The following is a 14,264-nucleotide window of genomic DNA, read 5'->3' as shown; positions in this document are numbered from 1 at the left end:
CAGGCTCCCAAGTTAGAGTAGGTCCTCTACTCATTAGATGCACACATATTATTTCTCCTCTCTCTGCTTCCATTTCCTTATCTGCAAATGAGAGAAATAATTTTAACTTTCTCATAGGGTTATTTTAAGGATTAAATTTAAAAACCCATATATTAAGTATTCAGCTTAGTGCCTGACATAGAGTAAATCCTCAATAAGCAGCCTAGGGTGGTAGAAAGAGCACACATGGGGAGAGGGTTGTAATAATGGGGTAATACAGGATTGTATTTACAGGATTTACAGGATTGTGAGGTTAAAATGTTTTAAATGCATGGAAAATATTTGGCTTAAATTAGGCAGAAGTTACCTCAGTATATTTTATTATCCCCCCCCCATTTCTCCTGATCTTCATATATACCAGTTCTGCTTCTTTCCTTGAATGTATTTTATGATTTGCAAATCCCATGATTCTCATGGTACAGGAAGTAAATCTAGTTTCTCAGTATGTTCAGACAGCTGCCTCCTGATGCCATCATGTTAAAAATGCAAAATTAAAGGTCATAAAATGTCCAGATCAGTCTCTGTCTCTGCCTGGCACATTAAAAACACAGTCAAATCTTGGATGTGAAAAGTAGGGTTATGGATGGTTATTAGAACTTCCTTTGATACTAGCGTGTCCGTGAAGATAAGATGCTCATGGGATTCCCTAGCCCAGGGTTGTTAGGGAAGAACATGCATATAGATATTATCAAAATATGGCTCATTGTTAGGTGGACCTGAAGGTGGTTTAGGCCAATCATCGTATGCTCTGCTATCCCGTATTGTGTTTACTCTTACATTGCTATATAACCCTTGGCTTCTTAAGTGTCTGTTGCCATTCTCCCAAAATTGGATACTTAAAATTGTGTCTCTGTAATTCAAATAAAAGGAAGTGATTTTATTTGGGAGATAATGACACATTCTGAAAGGTAAAGAAAATTTTTCAGCTGCCAAATACTTGAAGGAGATGTAAGTATGGCAAATGGTAAATAATAAGTAAAATATAGTATACCCTTTAGATTTATGACAAGAAAACGAGACTACTTATTTTCCCTTTACCTTTAAGATTTGCAGTTTGTAGAGGTCTTTAGACACTAAGATCAGAAGAGTGTCCTCAAATATGTTTAAAATAGTTCGGTATAAATTCTGAAAAACAAGAAATTTGCACAACCAGCCAGCCAGCCTTAGATAAAATTTTACCAATGCCTATAGTTTTGCCTCCTGGGGTCCTGAGTTCTCCCCATAAACTGAAGGTAAGAAAGGAGAGAGGTAGCTCTGGAGATGAGACCGCATTCAATACAATATTCCATGAATTGCTTTAATACCTTCTGGGGCAAGTGAACTGTGTAGCTATGCTGAGAAATAAAAACCACAGATGTTGCTGATCTTACTACAGGATTCTTCCTACCTCCACTTTTCTTAGCTCCTATTTCCTTCTTTGCAGCACTTGCCAGTAAACTTGCTGTTTTTGTCAAACAAATTAACCAAAATCTCTTCACCCATTTGTTCCTATAGATCCAGTACAATCCTTTAAATCCCACGGGTTATAGAATTCACAAGGAGTCCAGGGATAGAGAATAGTGCTAGAATATGCTGTTTATCTATTATATCTAAAAAGAGTGAAGGAGAAAACAAAGATTACAACTTTTGGACAGACTTTCTGTGGGATTGCTGTGGTGCATGACGATGTCTCATTATGACTAAAGGAAGCAAGTCTTACCTCCAGGTCCTCTTGGTCATCCTCATTCTTCCCAATTTCTTTCACTTTGTCAAGACTTGGTATAGCAAATGCCATTTTAAAGGACAATTCTACTATCTTCAGTTGAGTTTCATATTGCAATAAGGGATCCACGAAGCTGACAAGAAAAAGGTATAATTATTAAATTGAGGAAAGAACAGATACAACCTAACTTTAGTGGTTTTTTTCTTAGTTTAAGAGACAGTGTACTAGAAAATGAGGCCCAACTTTCAGCTTTATATAACATGGGTTTTAAATATTAGTGTAAAAATAACAATGGTGCTTTAAATATAAAGGAATCATATTTTTTGGTAAAAATCATTTATACTCTATTATTTAGAGTTCATAATATATTTCTGCATAGACATAACAATGTAAAGGGTGGTTACCTACCCAGCCAAGCCCATAAAGCCATGCTGAGATTTAGGTAGTTGAAATATATTACTGCCACATTTTCTATAGTCCATGATACTATGTTTCTTACATTTAATGTTTCTGATATTGGGATACATCTTTCAATTTATGGCAAAAGGAACCTTCCCATCAGCAGCTAAAAAGATAAGTTGTGACACAGCTATTGTTCCTTCAATAAGTGTGACCTGGATAACAATGCCTCCTGATTTTTTTGTGTTAAAAATAATTTTTTTAAAAAAGATGGTAATATAGTTGGTAAGGTAGGAAATCTTGTGCTGAACTCAGAATCTGTTTCCTCTACTGGAGATGAAGACCTAAATATCTGATATCCATTGTTTGAAATGGCATTTCTTGGATTATATTAGATAATTTTCAAATCTTGGGAAGATTGATTTGACTTATTTATGGGCTCCAATGGATTTTCAGACTCTGAACAGCTACCTATCAAAAGCTTCCAGTAGTATTTTCAGTTGTAGGTTTCTAGAGATATATGATTTTGTTTAGAAAAATGCAAAATTAATATTTTGATAAAATAGAAAATAGTGTCTTTTAATGTACTTTGAAATCATATCGCCAGTCCTAAAAATGCTAAAATGGTCCATGTCATGAACAAGGATTAGGAAAATAGTGTGATACACTGATGCCATTCATAACTGCTGATGGACTAAAGAATCTTCACATTTTAAGTGTGAAGAAGGCTGAGAGTCAGATATTGGTGATACTAAAGAAGAAAGTCCAATGTAAATATATAGGTCAACATTGGCAATTATCAGCAAGTATACATTGTTTTTTGGGCTACATGTAATTGGTTTTCAAAAGAACAAGTATTAAATTACTAATGTGTTTTACAAACAATGACATCTTAGAAATAAGAATGGCAGTGTAAAGCCTTTCTTATATTCCAAGATATATAACCAGGTGGTATAGAAAGAAACTTGAGAAGAAAGAATAAGCATCCCTCACAAATTACTGTATGCTTTTGTTAAATTTTTGAATGAAATGTTTTTTCAGATATTAGAGTGAAGTAGAAGTAGAGGTAAGCCAAATGTACTAAAATATTTCTTGAAAATGTTTTATTTCTTCCTATTATGAAACAATAAGTATTATATAAGATCAGTAAGCAAAATTTTTACAAGTATAATTTCAAGAATCACAATTGAATAAAGGAAAGTAGATGCCTCCTAATAAAAGCATGGGAAAATTATATTAAACATGATCAGAAATAAATCAGGAGGGCTATATTAATATGATACAAGTCTAATTCAAATGAAAGAGTATTAAGAGAGATATATGCAATTATTATAAAATAATAAAAGACATAGTTATTAATACAAAAGCTCTCAAACCACATAGAAACAAAATTGAAAAATTATTAAACAGAATTATTAAAATATATAATAATCTTAAGAAAAATTATTAAATTATTAAAGATATAAGGAGAAATAGACACAGATATAGGAGATGATTAAGCATTCAATTATTAGTATATGGTAGATAAAAATAAAAATTCTGCAAAAGGAGAGACCTTTAATATAATTAATAAGGAGGTATAAATTGTATTAATTGAGATAACAAGGATTATCTTTTCAGATAATCATGGATTGCTGAAAATATTTACCATATACTTAACCATAGAAAGTTTCAAAATATAAAAGGATATATATTTCATTCTCTAATCACAATGAGAAGTCTATTTTAAAAAATAGAAAATTCAAAATACTTAAATACTGTGAAGATTTTTTTCTTATTTAAAATGAGAGAAAAATAATAAACTAAACATATAATTTAAGATTTTAAAAGGACTAAAAATACAACCAAAGACATGAAGGACATAAGAAAAATAAATGCATTATGAAAGGAAAAGGAGAAATAATAAGTATAATGGCAAGTTTAAAAAAAAAGATTTAAAAGATAAGAAGAAATCATAAGAGACTACTACAAGCAACTATATGCCAATAAAATGGGCAACCTAGAAGAAATGGACAAATTCTTAGAAAGGTACAACCTTCCAAGACTGAACAAGGAAGAAATAGAAAATATGAATAGACAAAGCACAAGTCCAGGACCAGATGGCTTCACAGGCAAATTCTATCAAATATTTAGAGAAGAGTTAACACCTATCCTTCTGAAACTCTTCCAAAAAATTACAGAGGAATGAACACTCCCAAGCTCATTCTGTGACACCATCATCACCCTGACACCAAAACCAGATAAAGATATCACAAAAATGAAAGTGACAGGCCAATATCACTGATGAACATAGATAGATGCAAAAATCCTCAACAAAATACTAGCATACCGAATCCAACAACACATTAAAAGGATCACACACCATGATCAAGTAAGTGGGATTTATCCCAAGGATGCAAGGATTCTTCAATATCTGCAAATCAATCAGTGTGAGACATGAAATCAATAAATTGAAGAATAAAAATGATATAATATCTCAATAGATGCAGAAAAAGTTTTTGACAAAATTCAACACCCATTTATGATAAAAATTCTCCAGAAAGTGAGCATAGAGGGAACCTACCTCAACATAATAAAGGCCATATATGACACACACACAGCAAACATCATTCTCAATGGTGAAACACTGAAAGCATTTCTTCTAAGATCAGGAACAAGACAAGCATGTCCACTGTCACCACTATTATTCAACATAGTTTTGGAAGTCTTAGCCATGGCAATCAGAGAAGAAAAAGAAATAAAAGGAATCCAAATTGGAAAGGAAGAAGTAAAACTGTCACTGTTTGCAGATGACATGATACTATACATAGAAAACCCTAAAGATGTTACCAGAAAACTCTTAGAGCTCATCAATGAATCTGGTAAAGTTGCAGGATACAAAATTAATGCACAGAAATCTCTTGCATTCCTATGCACTAACAATGAAAGATCAGAAAGAGAAATCAAGGAAATAATTGCATTTACCATCACATCAAAAAGAATAAAATACCTAGGAATAAACCTACCTAAGGAGGTAAAAGACCTGTACTCAGAAAACTATAAGATACTGATGAAAGAAATGAAAGATGACACAAACAGATGGAGAGATATAACATGTTCTCAGATCGGAAGAATCATTATTGTGAAAATTGCTATACTACCCAAAGCAATCTACAGATTCAATGCAATCCTTATCAAATTACCAATGGCATTTTTCACAGAATTAGAACAAAACGTTTTACAATTTGTATGGAAACATAAAGACCACAAAAGCCAAAGCAATCCCGAGAAAGAAGAATGGAGCTGGAGGAATCAGGCTCCATGACTTCAGACTATACTACAAAGCTACAGTCATCAAAGCAGTATGATACTGGCACAAAACAGAAATATAGATCAATGGAACAGGATAGAAAGTCCACAGGTAAAACCATGCACCCATGGTCACCTAATCTATGACAAAGGGGGCAAGAATATACAATGGAGAAAAGACAGTCTCTTCAATAAGTTGTCCTGGGAAAACTGGACAGCTCCATGTAAAAGAATGAAATTAGAGCACTTCCTAACACCACACACAAAAATAAACTCAAAATGGATTAAAGACCTAAATGTAAGGCTGGATACTATAAGACTCTTAGAGGAAAACATAGAAAACTCTTTGACATAAATCATAGCAAGATCTTTTTCAATATATCTCCTAGAGTAATGAAAATAGAAACAAAAATAAACAAATGGGACCTAATTAAACTTAGCTTTTCCACAGCAAAGTAAACCATAAACAAAATGAAAAGACAACCCTCATAAAGGGAGAAAATATTTGCAAATGAAGCAACTGACATGGGATTAATCTCCAAAATATGCAAACATCTCATGCAGCTCAATATCAGAAAAACAAACAACACAATAAAAAAAAATAGACAGAAGATCAAAATAGACATCTCTCCAAAGAAGACATACAGATGGCTAAAAAGCACATGAAAAGCTGCTCAACATCACTAATTATTAGAGAAATGCAAATAAAAACTCCAATAAAGTATCACCTCACACCAATCAGAATGGCCATCATGAAAAAATCTAGAAACAATATATGCTGGAGAGGGTGCGGGGAAAAGGGAACCCTCCTACACTGTTGGTAGGAATGTAAACTGTTACAGCAACCATGGAAAACAGTATGGACGTTCCTTAAAAAACTAAAAATAGAGCTACCATATGATCCAGCAATCCCACTCCTGGGCATATATCTGGAGAAAAACATGGTTCAAAAGGATATATGCACCCCAATGTTCATTGCAGCACTATTTACAATAGCCAGGACATGGAAGCAACCTAAATGTCCATTAACAGATAAATGGATAAAGAAGGTATGGTATGTATATACAGTGGAATATTACTCAGCCATAAAAAAGAATGAAATAATGCCATTTGCAGTGATATCAATGGACCTAGAGATTGTCATACTGAGTGAAGTAAGTCAGACAAAGAGAGACAAATATCATGTGATATTGTTTATATGTGGAATCTAAAATCAGTGTACAAATGAACTTATCTACAAAGCGGAAATAGAGTTACAGATGTAGAGAACAAACTTATGGTTACCGGGGGGTAAGGGGGAAGGGATAAATTGGAAGATTGGGATTGACAGATACACACTACTATATATAAAATAGATAACTAATAAAGACCTACTGTATAGCACAGGGAACTCTACTCAATAATCTCTAATGGCCTAAATGGGAAAAGAATCTAAAAAAGAGTAGATATATGTATAACTGATTCACTTTGCTGTACACCTGAAACTAACACAACATTGTAAATCAACTATACTCCAATAACAACAACAAAAAAAAGACAAGCAAAAGAGTAAGCAAAAACTAAATAATAATTAATACAGACTAAATTAGTCAAAAAAAGAAATAAGCTATTATATGAGTTTAATAGTAACAAATAAAATTTATTTATATTATTAAATTATACAAGTATATATGAAGATATAACACATGTAAATCTCTATGTACCAAATTATACTTGGTCGAAATATGAAAAGCAAAATCTATAACAAATTTTAAAGAATAAAGGAAAAACTATTATGTGGGAGATTTTTAACACATTTAAGTAGACCAAAAAATTAAATTAAAATATGGAGAAGGGGATTCTAATCCAGGGTCTGCCTTTCCATGAAACCTGTAAAATAATATAATACAGTATGCCAAATTTTGTTTATATGGATCTATGTATACATGTATGAGTATCTTCTAGGTGACTAGGCTTTGACAAAACACTTATTAATAAGTGCAGTTCTTCTGGAAAACACAATCAAAAGCTCTAAGAAGGTTCATCTCATCTGCATTACTTTGGGTTCAGGGGAAGCAGATGTCAAAACAAGATTAGAAGTACAAGAGATTTCCAAGAGAAGGAAGGAAGGAGGAATAGGGTAGGAAGAGTCTTGGACTGCAGCAAGTTCCAAGGAGGGTTCAGCTTGGCTGATGGCAATCCCTCAAGCTGAAGTCACCCATTGGAGTTATTTGTCCTACCATTCTGGGTCATTGGTGAGATCAGCCTACAGAAAGTGACACCTCAAAGACCGTGCTGGTAAGTCTATACAGGCAGCAGCTGGAGCTGTTGACCAATGAGGATTCCCCCACAGCAGGGCATTTTCATGGTTGCCTATCACCTAAATCAGGAACCTCACTTTCAGAATGGTATTTCAAGGAAGTAGTTCAGAGCAGATACAATCTTTTATGTACCAGGATGAATATCATAATGTTGGTAAAATATAATATAATTTAGAAAATGTCAAAATTTGGGAATATTCCATTGCCATTAAAATGAAAATATGATTTTACAGAGAAATTAAAAATTAAGACAAAGCAAAAATGAAAAGTAGTATAGAAAATTGAATGTGCAACCTGCTTATGATTCTGCAATAGTTAGATGGTCCGCCTATTCATGCAATACAGAAAGGTTTAAAAAGAACATGAGAAAGAAAGAACTAATAGTTGCTGAATTAGGGTGGTGGAATTTGGAGTAAATTTTTATTTTTCACATTTTTGATATGTATCTATTACATTTTTAAAAAGGTATTCAATCAGTGATATGAGAGCATTAACGCTTATTATACCTGGAGTTCATGGCCAGGATCATGGCTTGATTACTTAACAGGCCTGAGTATGCATCCCATAGGCTGGCAGCTGTTTGTGCCTATAAGTACCAGGAGAGAGAAAAGAATCAATGATGACAGACCTGTGGGGCTCATAACATCACATGTAATTCTGTCTTTTACAGCAACCAAAGGGACCAAATTGGACTTGAAATATAAGCCCAAGGGTTTATAGAAGTGTTGAGACCAGACAAACTGTAATTTAAACCTATGTGTGATACTAAATGCTGGCCTTTTACAGCCAACCACTGCGCTTATATAATTAGCATTTCCAGACAAAAATTTATTAGGAACGCTCTTTACCAGGTGCCCTCCTATACACCACTCTAACCATTAAGTGCAATCTACTCAGTGTGGAGTCTATCTATAAACATACCAGCAAGGTGATTTAAATCAAGCCTTACTGAAAAATGTCCAAACTCACACTACTATAGAATGGGAACCATGTACAGGTCAATGTATAGCTGTCTAATACAACTATTTAAATTTATAAATGATAATAAATGGGATTCCATTAAGAATCTCCACTTCTTTATTCAAGAAGTTGGAGAACTGGAGAAGACCTAATAGAATAGCACCTCTTTTCTTCTGCACATCCCACTCTTGTTCATGCAAGCCTCTGTTGCAATGTCACTTTCTTGTATCAGGCCCATTAATGCTGTTGATAGAAATTCTCAGCCTCTATTTCTGAAATAGCTCAAAGTTCTCTTTTAGGTACTGCTGTATAATAATGGTATTTCAAAGGGAATTATTCCCTCTAGTGCATGGCAAATGACTGCCCCTGAATACTTTGCACATTATAAAAAAGCCTTTCTCTGTTTGCTAAGTGCTGCTTTGCTGACTCCAGCATTGAGTGCCCTGTGGGATCTATGTTCTGCCTCTGTGGAGTGTAAGAGCAATCTTGATGGATAGAGCTATATGCCTGTCTATTAAGATCGTGTTGTGGACTGCGTGTTTGAATTTTGAGAAATTTCGATGTTGAAACCCTAACCTCCAATGTGATGATATTAGGAGGTGGGGTCTTTGGGAGGTGATTAGGTTTAGATGAGGTCATGAGGGATAACCCCTATGATGGGATTAGAGCCTTTACAAGAAGAGACGTAAGAGAGCTTGCTTTCAATTTCTCTCTCCACCATGTGAGGATGCAAGGAAAGGATGGCTGTCTGAAACCCAGGAAGAAGAATCTCACCAGATACTGAATCTACCATTCTTTGATCTTGGACTTCCCAGCATCCAGAACTGTGAGAAATAAATTTCTGTTGTTTAAGCCACCCATTCTCTGGTACCATGGTAAACCAGCCCAAACAGATGAGAGAGTCAGAGAAACTTCCCGATTGGGGATCTGAATTAAAAAATGGCATCTCCCCACTAGGGATAAGCATCCTGCCATGACCTTCCTGGGGGTCACCACACTGATCATTGTCTAACACCTCTTCTCTGGGCTGTGCTCAGAGGACTTATTCTCCTTTCTCTAAAATATTTATATTCATATCTAGCATTGATTCCTAACAATACCAAACATGATTTTACTTAATCTTGAAAGAATAATTCTTTGCTATGTATTTATTAACATACTGTACATTATTATTACTTAGAGAGCATGGAATCTTCTATATGGCAGACAACTCTCACTGTAACAGGGAAGAATAATGGTGATTGGTCTATTTTGGAAAGACATTTTTGTCCTTGTCACCACTTTCATTTAATTTGGCCAGAAATCTACTAGTTGTGTTTTTCTGGGCAGTGACTAACTGAACATTTTTTTTGATATAAGCAATGATCCTTTGGCAGTATTGTTTCAATGGGAACTTTTCTTGTAGAATATGTTCTAACTGGGCTTGAGTCCTTAGAAATTAATTTGTAACACTTTAAATTTAAAGCACTGATTCTCAACATTGGCAGTACATTAAGGGGTTAAAAATTATTGATTTTGATTCCTGGGCCACACCTCCAGAGATTTGGATTTAATAGATCTGTATTCAAGACCAGGCATCAACATTAAAAAAAAAAAAAAAGACTTCCAGAAAATTTTGATGTACAGCCAGAATTGAGAAGCCGTTTTTAAGCCTGTAGCTTGCTTGTACAGTAATAATTGTCATTAGGTTGATCTCTAATAACATGGACCTCTGCTTCCCCTCTGTTAGCTAGGATCTCTCTTTTTCATGGAGCCAAACTTGTTACCACAACTCCATCACCAGTTTATTGTTCTGCCCATATTACTTTAGCATCACATCTTTTGTTGATTCACTGATTTACAGCAATATCCCTTCCTTGTTATAAGCATGCTTTCACCTGTGTCATATATACTGCTAATGTTTATCTAATTCCAAAAGCCAGTGCACACATTGATAAGCAGTAAGGATTGTCTAACATGTACAAACTGATTCTCCAGTGGTGTTGGTATAGGGAGTTATAGGATTTAGCCAGGAATTTCACCTGCTTTACCCAATTAGGCTTTTTGTTATTGTTTCAAATATATAACATGCTCACCAGTGTTCCCAGAAATTCTTCAGTGCCCCCTCTGGGGAGGTATGATTATCATTCTGGCTTTAACTTCTATTATATGGATAAGTTCTCTTTTATATCATTTTCAATGACTCCTTAATCACTCTGGCTCTTCATTGGAAACCCACAGTAACTGATAAAACGGTCACAATCCTGGGACTTCCCTGGTGGTGCAGTGGTTAAGTATCTGCCTACCAATGCAGGGGACACAGGCTCGAGCCCTGGTCCAGGAAGATCCCACATGCCTCAGAGCAACTAAGCCGTGCGTCACAACTACTGAGCCTGCGCTCTAGAGCGCACGAGCCACAGCTACTGAGCCCGCGTGCCACAACTACTGAAGCCCACGCACCTAGAGCCCGTGCTCCACAATGAGAAGCCACTGCAATGAGAAGCCTGTGCACCGCAACAAAGAGTAGCCCCTGCTCACCGCAACTAGAGAAAGCCCATGTGCAGCCATGAAGACCCAATGCGGCCAAAAATAAATAAATTAATCAATTAAAAAAAAAATGCTCACAATCCTGGAAATCTGTACCTTGTAATATATTTCATAACACTGGATTCTAGGGCCAGTCTGGTGGGCCTTAAGCTTCCATATTTATTATTTTGGCTTTGTTCTCTAAACTATCCATCTGCTTTTTATATATATCTTATATCATTGACATTTTTTGTTCAATATTGCTTGTCATTCTTGGCCAGAAGAATTGGAGTTGTGCCAACTTGACTAGTTTCTTAAATCTCAGATGTTTCAAATCACATACGGATAATGTGTGTTTTCTTATGCCACCTTAGCCAGGGAGAAAATGGTATTATCATAATAATCATTATTCTGAGGGAATTTGAATTCCCCTCTGGTAATTCCCAAACTATCTTGGGAATGTTCAAAGGGAGCCATGGACTTGGTCTTCTAGAATACTATGTGAGTCTGAACTTGTCCCTTAATCTTAGCTCACTAGAATGTCTCCTTTCTCTGATAATAGCAAAATGTCAAAAGTTCAGAGAGATGGGGCATCTGAAATGAGGGCATGAATATCCAATGCCCTTACCTCTTAGGCTTTCTGTCTTGTGCTGGTGCCTTACTGAAGGTAGTGATTGCTGTTGCTGATGCTCTTGTGTCCCTACCAACCCTGCCAAGGCCAGATACTGAGATAGGTGAAGGCTACACCCAGAATAAATTCACCCCCTACTCCCAAATCTAGTTAAATTATTTTCTACTACTGCAAAAAGCACCAGGACCAGTGTAACTACACTGTGCACTCTCAATATTGTAGTTCTTAACAGTTTTTACTTGTTCTTATTCATTCCTTGCTTGACTTAAAGTCTAGGGAAGATTGGTGGGACAAATTCCTGAAAGAAAGTTACTGTGCTGTTATATTATATAGAATTGCCTTACTCCTTTTTTTTTTTTTAATTAATCATTCTCTTTCAACTAGTTTTGTGCCTCCACTGTCTTTCCTTAGAAAGTCCTTTTCCAGGGAGATGTGGGGCCCTCATCTCTGCACACTACTGGAAGGCCTACTTCACCAAATCTCCAGACATTTTAGGGTCTTAGCATCAACATATCTTGGCTCATGAGGGTACCCCAAATACACACTTCCCTCATCAAAAAGCCTTTGCCATCCTTACAAATCTCCCCTCTCAACCAAGAATATTGTTATGGAAAGATGAAGAACTAAATATAATATCTCTGCAAGATTGAATCCCCAGGATGCAGACATTTTCAGTTGATCATCAGATAGTTGTTTAGTGTCTACTATGTACTAGGTGCTGTGTTAAGCAGTGGGGTTAGAACAGGGGCAAGACAGATAGTTTCTGCCAGTAATCTCATGGGAAAGCAAACTTGAAACACAGGAAATCGCTAAGTGTTCAGCAAAAGAGGATTTATAGGGATGATTAAGGGAAGCTAAACTAGCAAAGGGTATCAAGGAAAATTTGTTTTCTGAAGAAGTTTTAAGCTCAAACTTAGAGATTATGGGGGTCAGGAGAGCAGAGGAAGAGTTTTTCAAACAGAGAAACACTATGGGTTAAGGACTTGACTTGAGAAAGGGTTTGTTGCATTACAGACACGGTTCTCAACCCTCACTGAGCCTTAAAATCATTTGGATCCCTTCTAAAAATACAAATGCCTAGACTTCACCCTACACAAGTGAATCAAAATATCTGAAGGTGTGGCCCTAGCAACAGTATGTTTTTTTAAAATCTCCACACATAATCCTAATATGAAGCCAGGATTGAGTACCACTGTATCAGAGGACAGGACAGGAAACCACATGGATGGTACAAAGAAAGTAAGGAGAGTGGAAAATCATGGGGCCAGAAAGGTTGAATCACAGCTGGTCCTTTTGTGAGTAATAAAGGTTACTACTCATCTCTAAGGACCATGGGAGGCATTTAATAGAAGGAGGGACAAGATCACAGGGCTGCTTTGTAGAGATTTGATTAAATATGATAAAGTTGTTGCCAAGAGAATGTCACCGAGGCGAGAGATTGTAACAGACTAGGATTAGAATACTGGCAGTGGAGAAAGAGAGATAAGTAGTGACTGGTAGCAATATCAAATGCTGCTTAAAGGTCACACAAGAAAAAGAAAATTATTCTTTGGATTTGAGACATGAAAACCACTAGAGACCTAGATGGGAGTAGCTCAGTAGAGGGTTTCTGTAGATGCCCAGACTGGCAGGTCATTATGCTGACTAATCAGCTCAGGTCTCACATTTGGATGTGAGGTCCTCAGTTATTTGCAGACACAAATGAACAAAGAGAAAGACTCTACTAGCCAAAGCTTACTTTTCCTTTTTACATGACCAAAGTCAACAAGTGAGACTCTCAAAAAAAGTGAGATTGTATAATTGAGGCAAAACCATTTGTTTCCATTTCAGAACCATGTGTGCTGGGTACAATACTTGTCATTTTACTGATTCTGGTGTGACATATTAATACTCATTGAAACCTGATATTCTATGCCTAGAGACCTTATACCTTTCTCTTTATCATTTTTCTCTGCTGGATTTCTGCCCCTTGTGCTTTCTTTGATTTCTCTACCTCAAACAGAGAAGCGAGTGCTTCTGTTGAACTGCATTATTATTGATGGCCACTAGAGTATACTCTCTTGAGATAACTCAAAATTTATAGCATGACAGTAAAAGCAGAGAACCTCTACAAACACAGAGACCCGAATATCTCTAACTTCCTTAATGGGGAAGATTTCTACTTTTTTTCATTGGGAACAGCAAAGAAAGGAACTTTTTAAAGCTTAGGTATACATGGACATCATAACCAGTTAGTATGTCCAATATCACTGCCTAGTAATATCAACCTAGTAGTGTGTTGTTGTTTTTTTAAATTTTATTTTTAAATTGAAGTATAGTTGATTTAGTGTCGTGCCAATCTCTGCTGTACAGAAAAGTGACTCAGCTATAAACATATAGACATTCTTTTTTTATATTCTTTTCCATTTATGGTTTATCACAGGGTATTGAATATAGTTCC

The 14,264-nt window shown here is 35.6% G+C and overlaps 1 protein-coding gene across 1 annotated transcript in view; it reads right to left on the bottom strand.

The window, feature by feature from the left end:
* The window catches only part of MROH9 (maestro heat like repeat family member 9), a 76,134-nt gene extending 66,807 nt beyond the window's left edge, over window positions 1–9,327 (bottom strand). The window contains exons 1-4 of the mRNA XM_068537619.1: window positions 9,265–9,327; window positions 8,235–8,314; window positions 1,739–1,874; window positions 1,078–1,164 (exon numbers count right to left, since the gene is read on the bottom strand). Coding sequence (XP_068393720.1) covers window positions 1,078–1,164; window positions 1,739–1,874; window positions 8,235–8,314; window positions 9,265–9,327 — 366 coding nt within the window. The remainder of the gene's footprint in view (window positions 1–1,077; window positions 1,165–1,738; window positions 1,875–8,234; window positions 8,315–9,264) is intronic.
* Between the last annotated feature and the right edge of the window lie 4,937 nt (window positions 9,328–14,264).

The sequence above is a fragment of the Eschrichtius robustus genome, chromosome 3 (assembly GCF_028021215.1).
Source record: "Eschrichtius robustus isolate mEscRob2 chromosome 3, mEscRob2.pri, whole genome shotgun sequence".
NCBI classification, from domain to species: Eukaryota; Metazoa; Chordata; class Mammalia; order Artiodactyla; family Eschrichtiidae; genus Eschrichtius; species Eschrichtius robustus.
The sequence above is the reverse complement of the archived record's forward strand: the minus strand, read 5'-3'. Positions and strand labels throughout refer to the sequence as shown.